Source organism: Elephas maximus, chromosome 5 (genome assembly GCF_024166365.1).
Source record: "Elephas maximus indicus isolate mEleMax1 chromosome 5, mEleMax1 primary haplotype, whole genome shotgun sequence".
In the NCBI taxonomy this organism is placed as follows: domain Eukaryota; kingdom Metazoa; phylum Chordata; class Mammalia; order Proboscidea; family Elephantidae; genus Elephas; species Elephas maximus.
This window is the reverse complement of record NC_064823.1, coordinates 67,283,821-67,301,497: the sequence shown is the minus strand read 5'-3', so window position 1 is coordinate 67,301,497 and position 17,677 is coordinate 67,283,821. Positions and strand designations below refer to the sequence as shown.

The 17,677-nt window shown below is 38.7% G+C and overlaps 1 protein-coding gene across 2 annotated transcripts in view; it reads left to right on the top strand.

Moving 5' to 3' along the window:
* The window catches only part of PKD2 (polycystin 2, transient receptor potential cation channel), a 58,894-nt gene extending 46,028 nt beyond the window's left edge, over positions 1-12,866 (top strand). For both annotated transcript variants that reach the window (XM_049885758.1, XM_049885757.1), the window contains 6 exons: positions 2,236-2,334; positions 4,967-5,088; positions 5,347-5,464; positions 6,681-6,844; positions 9,717-9,864; positions 10,394-12,866. In XM_049885758.1, coding sequence (XP_049741715.1) covers positions 2,236-2,334; positions 4,967-5,088; positions 5,347-5,464; positions 6,681-6,844; positions 9,717-9,864; positions 10,394-10,633 — 891 coding nt within the window. In that variant the 3' untranslated portion in view covers positions 10,634-12,866. The remainder of the gene's footprint in view (positions 1-2,235; positions 2,335-4,966; positions 5,089-5,346; positions 5,465-6,680; positions 6,845-9,716; positions 9,865-10,393) is intronic.
* Positions 12,867-17,677: the final 4,811 nt, after the last annotated feature.

Below are 17,677 nucleotides of genomic sequence, written 5' to 3'. Positions count from 1 at the left end.
TTGGAAGCAAGAATAAGAATACTGATTGCCTGGGTTGGGAGGGAGAAGGTGGGAAGTGTTACTCCGAATGCAGTTATCTGCCCTTGGAATTGTGCATTAGGCCAAGGACTTTCATGTATATTCTATTCTCATTTCTGCTACAGAATCTTAAATAGTAGTCCTCCTTCATTCAGAAAGATTCAGTGCCTAACCCATTAAAATGATAGAGCCTGCATTTGTTCATTCATTCAGTCGATCCGTAACTATTTGCTGAGTTGCTCCTCTTCCAGGTCATGTGCTAGATACTGGGGATAAAATGGTAAGGAAAAGAGAGGACCAACCCTGCTCTCACTAAGTTTTTTCTTTTTTTTTAACCCTGCTCTCACTAAGATTCCACAGACATAGGGGGAAAACGGAAGTACTCAAATACCCACTGCCATCAAGTCGATTCCTAATCATAGGGGCCCTGTAGGGCAAAGTAGAACTGCCCCATAGGGTTTGCAAGGCTGTAATCTATGGAAGCAGACTGCCACATATTTCTCCCAGGGAGCAGCTGTGGGTTCAAACCACTGACGTTTTGGTTAGCAGCTGAGCACTGTAACCACCGTGCCACCAGAGCTCCTTCTAGTACTCAAATACCTAGCTATATAGTTACAAGCCATAGTTACATACTGAAAAGGAAAGACAGGAAGGGCATGTAGAAGAGAGACATGATCTATTGGATGTGGTGCTTGAAGAAAGTGTCGCTCCTGCCCCGAGAGGGAACCCAACAGAGAATCCCTGAAGGAGCAGGAGAGCAGTGGGATGCAGACCCCAAATTCTAGTAAAAGACCAGAATTAATGGTCTGAGTCTAGAAGGACCCCAGAGGTCATGGTCCCCAGACCTTCTGTTAGCCCAAGACTGGAACTGTTCCCAAAGCCAAGTCTTCAGGCAGGGATTGGACTAGACTATAAGATAGAAAATGATGCTGGTCAGGAATGAGCTTCTTGGATCAAGTAGACGTTTGAGACTGTGTGGGCAGCTCCTGTCTGGAGGGGAGATGAGAAGGCAGAGGGGGACAGAAAGCTGGCTGAATGGACACAGAAATACAGGGTAGAGATAAGGAGTGTGCTGTCTCGGGGGAGAGCAACTAGGAGTACATAGCAAGGTGTATGTAAATTTTTGTATGAGAGACTGACTTGATTTGTAAACTTTCACTTAAAGCACAATAAAAAATTAAAAAAAAAAAAGTCTCTTGGAAATACAAACAATGCTAGAGATAGAAACCATTCCAAATGGGGAAAGAAACTAATCACTATTGAGTAATAATTATAAATTATGTAGCACTTCCCACGTCATCAGGCTTTATCTTCAGTAATTTATATAGATTTCTTAATCCTCACCATTATTTATAATTATAATAATCCTATTATTGTCCTAGTATGTAAAAATAAGTAGAATTTAAATAACGCTTAGAAAGTTTAACAACATAGTGTTGGCAGTGCCAAGACTGAAACACAAGTTTATGTGACTCCAAAGTCTGTCTTTTCCACTAAATTTTTATTGTCTTTTTTCCTAGAAGACCTGACTGTATTCCTATTAATTATTTTGGGGAGCATTTTAAGCACAATGAAGATTTTTCCAGTTTCTTCTCAGTTCTTTGAATTGTGCTATATAAATCTTAAATATTGTTCTATAATAATATTTGGAATCAGGATAGAATTCCACTTGTTCATTTTCCCTATTGAAATTTGAAGAGTTTTTAGAGTTCCATGGAAACCCTGGTGGTTAAGTGCTACAGCTGCTAACCAAGAGGTCGGCAGTTCAAATCTACCTGGCGCTCCTTGGAAACTATGGGGCAGTTCTGCTGTATCCTATAGGGTCGCTATGAGTCGGAATCAACTCGATGGCAATGGGTTTGGTTTGGGTTTAGAGTTCCACACCTATAGTAATGTATGTGAATTGTGAAAAATGGGTAAACAAAAAGAATAAAATAATCCTTGCTCTCATAGGTACATTAATATTTGGCTGTGTTTCAGTCTTGCCTCCACTTGCAAAATGTACCTCAATATATGGTTTTGTAACAATAAGAATATATGTATTGTATTTTCCTTTGATATGATTTCATGGAGGAAATAATTTTCCCAAAGGGTATGATAACAAATTATAGAAAAGGTGAGCAAAAAAGGGATGTTTGCCAGAATTTGGGATTGATGTTTGCAAAATATATTTAAATTCCTTTTTTTAATCTCTGTGTTTCTTTGATTTGCAAACAGAATATGTTTTTGGCCATCATCAGTGACACTTACTCTGAAGTTAAATCTGATTTTGCCCAGCAAAAAGCTCAAATGGAACTCTCAGATCTTATCAGAAAGGTATGAAAAAGCCTTAATTCTCAAAATTGTTTTATTTCCTACATAAAATAAGCACTGTTTTGGCCAGGTTTCCAAATCAACTTTGATCCACTGAAATTGTTCAAAACAAAGAGTAAATTGCTCTCTTTCAGGGATAATTTAAATGCACTCAGTCTTGGAGCCTTGATGGATAACGTTTCTACCTAGGAATTAAATTCTGGTAATCCATTCCATCTCTGGGATTAAATGTCCAGTAATCTCTTGACTCTTAAGGAGCAGAACTGCTGGCTTCATCTCCTTTATTTGTCTTGACACCTCCTCTAGTTGACTTTCACACAGAGATCCAGAGTTCACAGTAAACTGAAAGGGAAGATTATATAAAGACCCTTCAACTTCTTCTACTTCAAAAGCCATTAAAAAGAAAAGACGTTTGAGGGGAAGATACTTGGTCATTCATTCACCTTTTAACCTGGCCCTTCCAAGGAAGGTTTAAAATAATTAAAGGAAAAGGTCCAGGGACTCAGGGGCCTGAGAACTTTTACTTATGTGCCTTCTCAGGAAGGAGCTGGTTGTTAAATGGAAGGGCAGGACAGGAAATTGGGGCAGTTTTGATCTTCTCAGTGTGATTTCTTTAGTTTGGTTTCAAGTATAAAACTATGCAACAACAAATAACTACTTTTAAAGTACACAGCTTGTTCCCTAACATCCTTTTTGTTAAGATACAGTGGCTCCATAACTATAACGTTTTTTTTGTTGGTTCAAGCCATGGGACTGTTGTCTGTGAATCATGTTACACTGTAGCACTTAAGCTTGTTAAAACAAATTCCCTTAGATGGAATCTAAAAAACCAAACCCGTTGCCATCAAGTCAGTCATGTTATCCTGAATTTTGCATAACAGTTACATTTTAGGAAATCTCCAGTGTATATACAGCCAGTCTTCACTTAGCACAGTTCTGATATAAACATGCTTCGATTACCATGGTTTATTTAAGTAACACCAGTTCGCGGGCAACATGGTTCAGGTTTCACTTATTACATTGTACTAACTGTGGTTAATAGTATCAAATACAAACTTTACTTCTAGCTCTTCAGTCCACAGATCATTACATAAATAGCAGATGCATGTTGTGATCGGTGATCAATCACATCACTTCAAAGTCTGTTGGTAATTGGTCATCGCATTCATTATTCAGTTCATGCATAAACAGCAAAGCCTGTAGTGTTGCCTGCTTGTCTCTCAGTATTAAAACCACATTGCCAGTTTACAAAAACATATAACTGAAGGAAAGAAACTAGCCAACAAAGATGAACATATAGCAAAGAAACACAAAGTGATGACCCGTCCAAAAAAAAAAAAACCATTACCATCGAGCAGATTCCTACTCAGTGACTCTATAGGACAGAGTAGAACTGCCCCATAGGGTTTCCAAGGCTAAAATCTTTGTGGAAGCAGACTGCCACATCTTTCTCCCACGGAGCAGCCGGTGGCTTCAAACCCCTGAGCTCTTGCTTAGCAGCTGAGCGCTTAACCACTGCACCACCAATATTCCTAATGTGGTAACACTGGAAGTGAAATTCAAATTGAATGTAAATGAATTATAGAAGATAGAGATGACTGTGAGAGTGTTGACCCACTGCTGTTTGACAAACTCAATAAATCAAGATTCGGGCAGCAGGAGGAACTTAGTGAAGGTAAACTTAGGAACATAATGGCAGATTTCGGCTGTGATGTAAAGGATGGCAGTGTCTCCGAGGAATGGTGCAAAAGGCTTCACATTAAGGATCTTCCATGGGAAAAAAACACTTCACCTTAATGGAACTCTCAGAGATGATGCACAACATTGAAAGTGCAAAAGATCAAATGTTAGAAGTTTATCCAAACAGAAAGGAGTGCGACAGTTAGCCAAGGAATAGAAAAGATGCTCACTCCATATCAGGTTATATGATAAGAAGAAGGCAAGAACTGTTCAAACAACAATTGATAAGTTTTTGACAAAGAAATAAAACCCTTTAGTTCTCAATGTCTATAATGGTTTAAATTTCAGTGTTCTAAATAAGTATTAGTTTTGCTATTTTTTAATTTCTTTATAAATTTAGAATTGACAGGTGAGCTTTAATGTTTTGACAGAAATTGTTTAAGGTCACGGAACGATCATAATTTTCCCATTGATCGTTACGATCATTTTGCGTGGTTTCAGCTTGCAGGGTCATTTTTGGAATCCCACACTACCATACAGAGTAAGATCTGATTGAAGTCTGTTGGTGAAATAGCCTCATCCATATTTCTTTGGAGTTTTTTTTTTTTACATATTTAACATATGTAAGGATATTACTGACTGTGAGATAATATAAAAAATAAATATTTAATCCATAACTCAGGTTTCTCTGCATGGAATTTTTTTTTCTGCCACCTAAACTTGAATACGCATATCAGCAAAAGACCCTTAGTTCTTCTTGATCCTGCCTGTTTCCATATAACTCCACCAAAAGAGTTCTATGGAAATCTCAAGATACGTGTATTCATTCATTCAACACATATACCTTGAGTGGCCAACTTACCTTCTGGCCACTGGGTTTACAGTAGTTACTACTGTAATGGATAAAGCAAACGCAAAAAGAGAGTGTATTAAACCAAGTCTTTTCTTTCGATAGGGCTACCATAAAGCCTTGGTGAGACTAAAATTGAAAAGAAATACTGTGGATGACATTTCAGAGAGTCTGCGGCAAGGGGGAGGCAAGTTAAACTTTGATGAACTTCGACAAGATCTCAAAGGGTAAGAATCACATTTCCTGAGGCCTTGGGAAATTCCTAACTCTAAAGATAAATTGTTGGTCATAAAGGTATCTTTGGCCTAAGCATTCAGGGAGAGACACTTTTTTTTCCAAAGGCGGGTGTCCTTCTGGAATATATTGTAAGAGAAGGACTGGCCACCATTCAGCCATATCTCTTTGTTCCTGTGTTTTGATGTCTCTGTGTTTGGGTTGGACAATGTACACAAATGAGTTCATCTGTATCCTCTTGATAATTTCAGGAAGGGCCATACTGATGCAGAGATTGAGGCAATATTCACAAAGTATGACCAAGATGGAGACCAAGAGCTGACCGAACGTGAACATCAGCAGATGAGAGACGATTTGGAAAAAGAGAGGGTGGGTCCACATTAGAACAACATGACTCAGTTCAGCACCTGCGATGTATCAGACACCATGCAAAGTCGTGGACTATTTAGAGAATCAGTACCCGCCTTTCTCCTCCCTTCTGCTCTCTCGTGCACATATGCGCCATGCACGAACGCGTACACACACACAGAATCCCTGCTCTTATGTCAGAGCACATCATAGTCTAATGGAGAAGACCGACATATAGATAATGTAAATACAGTGTCCTAAGTGCTGTGAAGGCACAGCTGAACTGAAGTCTGGCAGTAAAATAAACCAATTCGTTTAGTAATTCCTTTAATGAGTTTATGTATTAGTACCCTGCTTATTCCAAAAGAATATATAATACAAAATGTAAAAATGCAATAAGTTACAATAAATGTAAAAAAAAAAAAAAAAAAGAGGGATGAAGCAAAACAAAAGAGAAAATATAAAACTAGTCTATGAATGAGACTAAATAGTGCGTTCTGTAAAACACATGTGCTTATTAAGACTACAGATTAGGCCCACATGAGGGTAAAAAAAGGGATTTCTCAGAAGATATAAAATATTCTGACTAGCTGCTTTTTAAGTAATTATGTTTATAGTTAAATACTGTATTTGGATAATCAGAAAAAATAATTACAAGCCTTAGCATTAACTTTCAAAAATCAGTGGTTAAGCCCAAAAAAATCCGTGGTGAATTGAGGTACAGAGAATACAGATGAATGTGGTTTACAAAAACCCCTTTCCAATGAGTAGATGGTCCAGAACATTGGTTCCTGTGTGCTGCTGTGCAGAACATAGAACAGTCCTGGTAGGTGACAAAGGTTTCACCAGACACAGTGGAAAGTGAACAAGAACATAATGAGTAAATTTTTCACAAGGATATAGTTAGTCAAAATTCTTATTCAGGGATTACATGCTTCGTGCTTCAGATCCATTAAAATGTTCTGTCTTTATGAAAACAAAGTGATAGTATATTTCTATATTTACTTTTTTCTCTGTTGTGTTTTTGATGTTTTTTCTTGTCCAAACAAAAAGCTCATAACTCCTTGCTGGTTGATAGAGTTTGTTTTGACAATTTGGCAGCCTATGAAATTTACAAGTGTGGGGATCACAGTCAGGTGTTAACCATAGAGAAATCCCAGGTAAATAGCACACACCGTTTCCTGTTTCCTCGGGTCCTCGGTGTTCATTCCACACTTGGTGACCTCGTGTTCTTCAGGAGGACCTAGACTTGGATCACAGCTCTTTACCACGTCCTATGAGCAGCCGGAGTTTCCCACGAAGCCTGGACGACTCTGAGGAGGATGATGATGAAGACAGTGGGCATAGTTCCAGAAGGAGAGGAAGTATCTCCAGTGGAGTTTCTTATGAAGAGTTTCAAGTGTAAGTATAAATGATTTGGCAGAATTTGGGTTGGTAAGAGTCCAAATGTTGGAGACCATGCAGTTTCCTCCACCTCTCTCAATTCATACCTTCCCATTACTAATCATCAATTTTTTATAACTTTTTTTTTTTTTTTGCTGTTTATAAAAGTGATATGTTCATTATAGGAAAATTAGCAAATAAAGAACAGCAAAAGAAAACATTAAAAATCTCCCATATTACCCATACATCTCTGGCTCATTGATTTTCAACAAGGGTGCCAGGACCATTTAATGAGGAATAACAGTGTCTTCAACAAATGGTGCTGGGACAACTGGATTTCCATAGGCAAAAGAATGAAGTTGGACCCCTACCTCACATCGACTTATATGAAATGTCTAGAGTAGACAAATTCATAGAGACAAAGTAGATTAGAGGTTACCAGACCTGAGGAAACACAGAGTGAAGAGTTATTGTTTAATGGATACAGAGTTACTGTTTGGGGTGATGAAAAATTTTGGAAATAATGATGGTTGCAAAATACTGTGAATGTAATAAATTCCATTGAATTGTACACTTAGAAACAGTTAAAATGGCAAATTTTATATATTTTACCATAATAAAAAAAGTAATGATAGGGAAAAAAAAAACCTTTCATATTTCCACCAACCAAAAATGTCTATTATTAACATTTTAGTATTTGTGTCTCCATTTACATGTGTTTATCAATTTATATGTTTTTTATGGGATAGCTGGAGAAGGTTCCATGTTCACCTGAGAAGAATGTACCTTCTGCTGTTACTGAGTGAACTGTTCTATAGATGTTTGTTAGGTCTAGTTGGTTTATAGTATTGTTCGAGTCTTATGTTTCCTTGTTGATCTTCTGCCTAGTTCTATCCATTTTTGAAAGTGGAGTATTAAGGTCACCAACCATTATTGTTGAATTATCTGGTTCACCGTTCAGTTCTGTCAGGTTTTGTGTATTTTGGAGCTCTGTTATTAGGTACGTACATGTTTATAATTGTTATAGCTTCCTAATGAATTGACCCTTTTATCATTATAAAATGTGCCTTTTTATCTCTAATAACTGTTTTTGTTTTAAAGTCTTTTTTATCTGTTATTAGTATAACTACTTCAGCTTTTTCTGTGGTTGGTGTTTGGATGATACCTCTCTCTCCATCCTTTTACTTTCAATCTGTTTGTATCTTATTCTAAAGTATGTCTCCATGGACAGCAAGAATAGTTTTTGAGGCCAGGCTTTGAGGTTTATTCTGATCCCAGGAGGTTTCTTCTTGGCTGTCTCTTTTCCTAGTTCTGTCTGGTAAACCAGCTGGTCTATGGTTTAGCTTGTTGACCTCGTGAAACAAGCAGCCACCTCTTAACTGTTCACCACCACAGTCTCCATTGTTTTAAAGAACTCCGTTATGCTTGAACTTCCCCATGCTTTGTTCCAAATAAGGTCAATTAACTTGGATCACTCTGTTCCTTGGCCTGTCTGTCCCTCTTGGCAAAAAACCTCTGTGCCACTGCCCCAGAGCTGGGGTCATGGGCAGTAGCTAACTTCTCTTGGAGCCACACCCCTGTTTCATGAGCAAGGCACTGGGCTAGGATGGCAGCCTCTAGTCTTCTCAGCTTGCCCATCCTGGCATGGAAACTCTACCTTACAGCTGGGGGCTAAGAGGAAGAAGAGAGCCCCATACTTCTCAGCTGCCTGAATTAGAGACTCTGCAACATGGAGCTGCGGGGAGGGAGATGAAAACTGCTGGCAGCTTGCTCCTTCTCCGAGGGAGATACTGGTACCATAGTCTTAACTGAGAGCTGGGAAAGAGAGAGCCATGTGTTCTTCACTGCACCTACCCACAGTGGTGCTTCTGTTATACTGAGCTGGAGGTAGAGAGAGCAAGTTATGGCTCAGATACCATAGAGCCTCACTCTTAGTATTGTGATAAATACATAGTCTCCAGTCTTCACATGTACCTTGCAGTGACATTAATTGCATTCATCATGTCGTTCAGCTGTCACCACTAACCATTCTCAGATTTTTCCATCGCCATTAACAGAAGTTCTGTGTCCGCTAAGCATTGTGTCTTCCTTTCCCCTCCTTCCCACCCACTCCTGGTAACTACAAATAAACTTTGATCTCTATACACTTACCTATTCTAGATATTTCATGTAAGTGGAAACGTCTATTTGTCCAGATAAATGGTCCTTCATTTGCTGTATGCCGTTACAATTTTTTCCAGAGATATTAAATGGTCGTATCTTATTTTAATAACTTTTACCAGTTATGGTTGTTTCATGGGGAAAGAGTTCACAGAGCCCCTCATGTTTTCAAAGTATTTATTTTATGACATTTTGTTTATTCAAAGTAATGAGATAAGTGAGTGTACTGTTTTCTAACAGCATCATTTACTTAATATATTGTGAACATCTTTCTGTTTCACTAAAAATTCTGTCACAATATCATTTCCGGTGTCTCCTTAAAATTTCATTGTATAGAAGAATAATTTCTTTTAACAGTCTCCTATTGATTGTTTAATGTAGCCATTTTTCAATGATCCACTATTAATAACCAGCACTCTAATGAATATCCTTGTAGCCAAAAATTGCACATATGCCTAATTATTTCCTCTAGAAATTTTTCTAGAAATGGGATATCTAAGTAAAGAGATATGCATACATTCTTAAGACTTCTGATACAAAGTTGTGCCAGTTAACATCGCCAGCAGCAGTGTATGAGAGTTATCTTAAAGTGTGAGGCTACTTAGACAGCATGTCAGACCATCACGATGTTTTAGGAAAAAAATTGTAGCATTTCCATTTAAAAAGCTAACTAGGCTGAAAAGATGGTGCCACAGGTGACTTTGCCTCTCTCAACTGTGGTTTCCTACAGCCTGGTGAGGCGAGTGGACCGAATGGAGCATTCCATTGGCAGCATCGTGTCCAAGATCGACGCTGTGATCGTGAAGCTGGAGATCATGGAGCGGGCCAAACTGAAAAGGAGGGAGGTGCTGGGGAGGCTGCTGGATGGGGTGGCCGAGGTAAGTGGTCCTGGGCTTCCAAATGCTGGCCAGTGAGCAAGGTGTTTATTGCTAACAATATGGTTAACGAAACTGTTTTCAACTTGAATTATTGAAGAAGAGTAAAAGCATTACAGTCATTTACACAAATTCAGGGTTATTTTCATTTTCAGATTTTTTGGGGGGGTCTGAAAGAAAAGCACTTTCTGATTCTATAAAATTATCAGGGTAGTCATATTTTATAACCCTTAATCAGAGAAGGTTGTCTTTCTCCTTAACTAGAGATCATTGCAGATCAATATCTAGAAGTATTGTTACTCACTTAACACTCCTCTTAATACATACACACTCATGGTCCCACCTTCACTGGAGGATAGAATTAAGTGAAAGCTGTACTCCAGCGATTCTAAGAATTGCTAGTCTATGCTGTAAATCTCCAGCCTTATCTAATTACAGATTCTTTGGCTCCCAAACTTCCCAAGGCAATTTGTAAGTACAAGCGTGTGCACCACTCCACTCCTAATATCCTGCTTTCGTTTTCCTTTATTAGGATGAAAGACTGGGTCGTGACAGTGAAATCCACAGGGAACAGATGGAACGGCTTGTGCGGGAAGAGTTGGAACGCTGGGAATCAGACGATGCAGCTTCCCAAATAAGTCATGGTTTGGGGACGCCAGTGGGACTAAATGGTCAGCCTCGCCCAAGGAACTCTCGCCCTCCTTCCTCCCAGTCTACAGAAGGCATAGTAGAAGGTGGAGGTGGAAATGGGAGTTCCAATATCCACATGTAGAATGAGTGTTAGTATGTGTGTCCCTCTTAGATGAGAAGGTGGTGGTCCCGAATTGCTGTAACAAGTACACTATTTATATGTGATGACCACCATAGGATGCTGGCCTTTGTGACTAGTCTTTGTTTATTCTTCTGCACTTTAATTTATTTTATATAAACATTGCCCATGGATCAAAGTTTTTTTTTTTTTTTTCTTATATAAGAAGTCTAGGTGTAAATATTGAGTACAGGGAAAACTTTGTAATGTATATGGAGTGGTGTGCCCAAATGCTAAAATGACTGAGGCTTCTCAGTTGACACTGAAGTGGCCTTTGAAAGCTAGAAGAGAACTGTCAAAATTCTTCCGAGTTTTCATTTCCAATCACAAAAATCAGTATTGTCATTTTTGCCCAGTGTGTGAAGGGAAAATGGGGGGTATTCCTTTTCCATTCAGGCTTAGCTCATGGGCTTCATACCTAGCCTTCTTTTAAGAAAGGAGCCTTTTATTTCAACTACCTTTCTGGGGTAAACTTTTCTAAAAGAGCTGGAAAAGAACTCCAAACCATAGAATGGGTATGTAACCATTATGCTACAATTTGAATGAATGGGTTAAGATAAATGTTAAATACTATGCTTTTATTTTTTTTATCATATCTAAATGTCTGGGGGATTAACTGTATCACTTAATTTTTACATTATTTTGGTTCTCATGAGCTGAGTGAAATCACCAAAGATCAATAATGGGTTAAGAATGCCATTTCTAACTAGATGAGAATCCAAAGGAGCCCTAAGTTTTCACTACATTTGACTTTTTCTAATAATTTAGAAAGTTTAGTTTTTTTAATTTTTAAAATTTTTCAATTTTTTTTTTTTTTAATTTTTTAAGTTTTAGCTTGGTATAAAGAGCCCTGGCGGTGCAGTGGTAAAGAGCCAAACTGCGAAAGAAAGGTCAGCAGTTCAAATCCACCAACTGCTCCTTGGAAACCCTATGGGGCAGTTCTTCTCTGTCCTATAGGGTCGCTATAAGTTGGAATCAACTCGATGGCAACAGGTTTTGGTTAGTTTGGTATAAAGATTTATCCATATATTCTCTTTCCCATGTGACTTAATTCATTTACTACTGACTTTTAATGTTACAACTAATCTACCAAGACCAACTTCCTAAATTTTTAGTATGCATTGAAAGTTTTAACCCAGTAAATACGTTAATCTTAAAGAAATATTAAAGGAAGTTTTTTAATTAATCCACATCAAAATATTTTAAAACTAAAGTTTTATAATGATTTAAGAATGCAGAATTCAAATATTCTTGATCTTGTATTTCAAAACTGGGATTTACAGTCTAAATGGAGCTAAATTTAATGAAAAGAAGGTTTTGGTATTGCAAGTTCATTCATTATCAGAATTTGGCCAAAGTTCAAGTTTGTAGCAATTTGTTTTTCATCAGGGAAGTGGCTCACCAAATTTGTGGGTGAAAAAAATGTATTTCCCAATAAAAATGAAAATCTTATTTTTCAAGAGGGTTAAGTAAGGTGATCTCTTGAGAGCTGATGGATCAAGCAAGAGAGAATGCAGTGTTGGTGAACAGCCTTCACTTGGAGAAGCAATAGAAGAGAGGCCTTTGTTTTCATTGCTGTATTTAAAATTTGCAAGTTGTTCATTTAACAGAATATGCCAGTCGGCTCTTCAGTAAAAACATACGCAAGCAGCCCTTTCTAGGCTGGCTTCTAGTGAAACACGTTGGGCTTTCTTTTAACAGTTTTTCCACTTAGCTTCATCTCCACCCTCACTTTCTTTTGAATGTGCTACACAGAGTCCTTTATTACTAGGTACTGAAGTTTGCATTCCAGGGATATTGAGTGTACGTATTTGTGTGTGTGTACCATGTTGTTATATATAAACAAACTTCAATTTGAAGTGCAGCCATTATGTGGTATCCATGTGTGTCGACCATGTGCCATATATTAACTATGGTCACTGGAAAGTCTTTTTATGATGCTTACTATTATACTCTTTTTCATTTCACATGTAAAACCTTGCAAAATTCCTACTTTTTACCCACAAGGTACTTCTTTTTTCTTTCTTCTTTAGTCATGGAGAATTCCCTACCATCTTCTCCCCTATATTAGCATTACTAAGAAGATGTTACATATGCAAGTCTTTCTCGACAATCGAGAATTTCATTAATGTGTAATACTGAGCACTTTACATCTCAATAAAGACTTGTTATAATAGCAGATGTGAGAGTTGTTGATTTCCTAAATAGAAACCGTTTGGTAAATTGCCTTATATCGTGAGACTAATGATAAAGGATTTCATTTTACTTGGATCCACAGTCAATACCCATGGAAGCAGCAGTCAAGAAATCAGGAAACACATTGCATTGGGCAAATTGGCTGCAAAAGGCCTCTTTAAAGTGTTGAAAACAAAGATGTCACCTTTAAGACTAAGGTATGTCTGTCCCAAGCCATGGTATTTTCAATCGCATTATGTGCATGTGAAAACTAGGCAATGAATAAGGAAGACAGAAGAATTGATGCCTTTGAATTGTGCTGTTTGCAGAGAATATTGAATATACCATGGACTGCCAAAAGAATGAACAAATCTGTCTTGGAAGAAGTACAACCAGAATGCTCCTTAGAAGCAAGGATGGCGAGACTACCTCTTACATACTTTGGACATGTTGTCAAGAGAGATCAGTCTCTGGAGAAGGACATCATGTTTGGTAGAGGGTCAACGAGATGGATTGACACAGTGGCTGCAACAATGGGCCCAAGCATAACAATTGTGGGCGTGGCACCGAACCGAGCAGTGTTTCCTTCTGTTATACATAGGGTCACTGTGAGTCGAAACCGACTCCACGGCATCTAACAACAGCAATGATAAAGGCTTAAACTTTGAAAAGGGCATCTTCTCTTTTATATGTTTTTGACACATAGTCGACATGTTATTCTCAGTTATCTAGTGCTGCTATAACAGAAATACCACAAGTGGGTAGCTTCAATAAACAAAAGTTTATTCTCTCAGTCTAGCAGGCTAGCAGTCCAAATTCAGGGTATCAGCTCCAGAGGAAGGCTTTCTCTGTCTGTTGGCTCTGGAGGAAGGTCCTTGTCATCAATCTTCCCCTGGTCTAGGAGCTTCTCCAAGCCGGAACCTCGGGTCCAAAGAACGAGCTTTGCTCCCAGTGCTGCTTTCTTGGTGGTATGAAGTCCCCCATCTCTGCTTGATTCCCTGTCCTTTCATCTCTTATAAAAGGTGGTGCAGGCCACACTCCAGGGAAACTCCCCTTACGTTGGATCAAGGATGTGACCTGAGCAAGGGTGTTACATCCCACCTTAATCCTCCTTAAAATCATCTAATTTTGCCTCATTAACCACAGGCAGCACTTAGGATTTACAACACATAGAAAAACCACATCAGATGACAAAATGGTGGACAGTCACACAATACTGGGAATCACGGATGGCCTAGCCAAATTGATAGACATATTTTTGGGGGACACAGTTCAATCCATGATACTCTTCTACACCAAATATGTATTTCAAGTAACTAATCAGATTTTAAACACAGGGCTGTTTAGTGTCAAAAGCAGACCCTGAGACAAGGGTTCTGGTGCAGGTGGGTTATTTGGGAGGTATAGGCAACACGGATAGTGGAGTGGGGAAATAAGACTGGGAAGGGAGGGTAGTCAGTACAAGGTGTGCTATGTAGCTGATTAGAGGAGCCCTGGTGGCACAGTGATCAGTGGTTAGAACCTACCAGCTGCTCCAGGAGAGAAAGATGTGGCAGTCTGCTTCCATAAAGATTAAAAGCCTTGGCCTAAACAGTATAGAAAACATCATGAAGAACATAAAAGAAAAACTAGATAACTGGGAGTTCCTAAAAATCAAACACTTATGCTCATCCAAAGACTTCACCAAAAGAGTAAAAAGACTACCTACAGACTGGGAAAAAGTTTTTAGCTATGACATTTCTGATCAGCCCCTGATCTCTAAAATCTACATGATACTGCAAAAAGACAAATAACCCAATTAAAAAATGGGCAAAAGATATGAATAGACACTTCACTAAAGAAGACATTCAGGTAGCTAACAGATACATAAGGAAATGTTCATGATCATTAGCCGTTAGAGAAATGCAGAACTACAATGAGATTTCATCTCACTCCAACAAGGCTGGCATTAATACAAAAAACACAAAATAATAAATGTTGGAGAGGCTGTGGAGATTGGAACACTTCTACACTGCTGGTGGGAATGTCAAATGGTACAACCACTTTGGAAATCGATTTGGCGGTTCCTTAAAAAGCTAAAAATAGAACCACCATACGATCCAGCAATCCCACTCCTTGGAATATATCCTAGAGAAATAAGGGCCTTCACACGAACAGATATATGCACACACGTTTATTGCAGCACTGTTTACAATAGCAAAAACATGGAAGCAACAAAGATGCCCATCAACAGATGAATGGATAAATTATGGTGTATTCACACAATGGAATACTACGCATCTGTAAAGAACAGTGAGGAATCTGTGAAACATTTCATAACATGGAGGAACCTGGAAGGCATTATGCCAAGTGAAATTAGTTGCAAAAGGACAAATATTGTATAAGACCACTATTATAAGAACTTGAGAAATAGTTTAAACTGAGAAGAAACTCTTTTGTGGTTACGAAAGGAGGGAGGGAGGGAGGGTGGGAGGGGGTGTTCACTAATTAGATAGTAGATAAGAACTACTTTAGGTGAAGGGAAAGACAGCACACAGTACAGGGAGGTCAGCACAACTGGACTAAACCAAAAGCAAAGAAGTTTCCTAAATAAACGGAATGCTTCGAAGGCCAGCGTAGCAAGGGCAGGGGTCTGGGGACCATGGTTTCAGGGGACATCTAAGTCAATTGGCATAATAAAATCCACTAAGAAAACATTCTGCATCCCACTTTGAAGAGTGGCGTCTGGGGTCTTAAACGCTAGCAGCCATCTGAGATGCATCAATTGGTCTCAACCCACCTGGATCAAAGGAGAATGAAGAACACCAAGGACACAAGGTGATTACGAGCCCAAGAGACATAAAGGGCCACATGAACCAGTGACTACATCATCCTGAGACCAGAAGAACTAGTTGGTGCCAGGCTATAACCAATGACTGCCCTGACAGGGAACACAACAGAGAACCCCTGAGGGAGCAGGAGAGCAGTGGGATGCAGACCCCAAATTCTCCTAAGACCAGACTTAACGGTCTGAGACTGGAAGGACCCCAGTGGTCATGGCCCCCAGGCCTTCTGTTGCCCCAGGACAGGAGCCATTCCTGAAGCCAACTCTTCAGACAGGGATTGGACTGGACAATGGGTTGGAGAGGGATGCTGGTGAGGAGTGAGCTTCTTGGATCAGGTGGACACTTGAGACTATGTTGGCATCTCCTGCCTGGAGGGGAGATGAGAGGGTGGAGGGGGTTAGAAGCTGGTGAAAAGGACACGAAAAGAGAGAGTGGAGGGAGAGAGCAGGGGGAGAGTAATTGGAAGTGTGTAGCAAGGTGTATGTGGGTTTTTGTGTGAGAGACTGACTAGATTTGTAAACTTTCACTTAAAGCACAATAAAAATTATTTAAAAAAAAAAGATTAAAAGCCTTGGAAAGTCAATGAGACAGTTCTACTCTCTCCTACAGTATCACTATAAGTAGAAATTGGTAATGGGTCTGGGTTTTGTTTTGTTCGTTTGTTTGATCAAGCTGGTTAACACTATAGGCTGCTGAACCTTAATTGCTGTGGGGAAACTCTGGGAAATGATACAGAATGCATACCTCTGACTCATCACACCTGAGGGGATAGGACTTTGGTTAAAGGCTGATCTGGGAAGTCCCAACTCATAACAGGATTACATTCAGCCGACTCTGTCCCTGTCCCGTCAGTCATTTCTGACCTAAGTCAAATACCCTTTTTTTTTTTTTTTAAGTTTTCATTATTGCCTTTTATTATCAGTATCTTCATAAATCTGATCTTTATTTGTTTTGGGGGTTGGAAACATAACATCCAAACTTACAGATATGTTGACATCAGCAAATTAAATGCTACAATATTGTATGTAGTACGTATTACTAACAATAAATGTACAAAACAAAAAGTCCTAAGTGCGATTCATTGTAACTTGACTACATTGTAAGTTGGCGACAACCTGTAATTCCCTAGCACTTTTGGTGGATAAAGCAGCCCTGCTTGGCTTCTGAACAACCTGTTGGCAAACAGATGCAGATACTTGCAGCTGGAAGTCAGGACACATACACTGAAGTGGTATGACCCAAGGGCTATGGGCAAAATACCCACAGTATCTGTTAGGAATTGAATTGCATCCTCCAAAAAGAAATGTGGATGTTAAATAAGGGGGACTGATGTTGCCAAATAATAATTTAGTAAGTTAATGTACATAATGTTTATATTTCAAAATTGGGATCCTCCTGTTTGTACTGTTTTGAGTGCTGCTTTTTTCTCGTCATGTCGTGTCACAAACATGCCATGAAATCCTTATTTTTAAATGGCTACAGAGTACGAATCATACACCCACTCTGCCAACAAAAAGAATCCTTCGTTATTTACAAAAAATATTTATTTTTACTTGAATTCAACAGAAGAAAATTAAACATGAAAAATTAAAAGTGAAGAAATGACCAAACCTTAGATGTTACCTCACAAAAGGCAGGATTTCCTAGATTCTTCTACAGTTTAAAAAGAAACATGCAAAACTTTGATAGGGACTGTTTCAGTGGGTGGAGTTTAAGTTTCGAAACAGTAAAACATAACCAACATTTTTATAAAAATCACAAGACACCACAAATCTCTAAAAGGAAAAAAAAAGTTAAAACTTAATTTATGCCAGTTTAATAAGTAAAACTCGCATCAGTTTTTCAATTCCTTGAGATTTTGATTTTTTCATATTAATCATCTATACTTTTATGAACTGATTCTCGTACTGATCAAGGAAATTCTTAATGCCATTGGAAGGCTGGTCCAAAGATGTAACAAAAATGATTAATGGTCCCTCATCACATTACAAAAGTAGTAAGAAGGCAG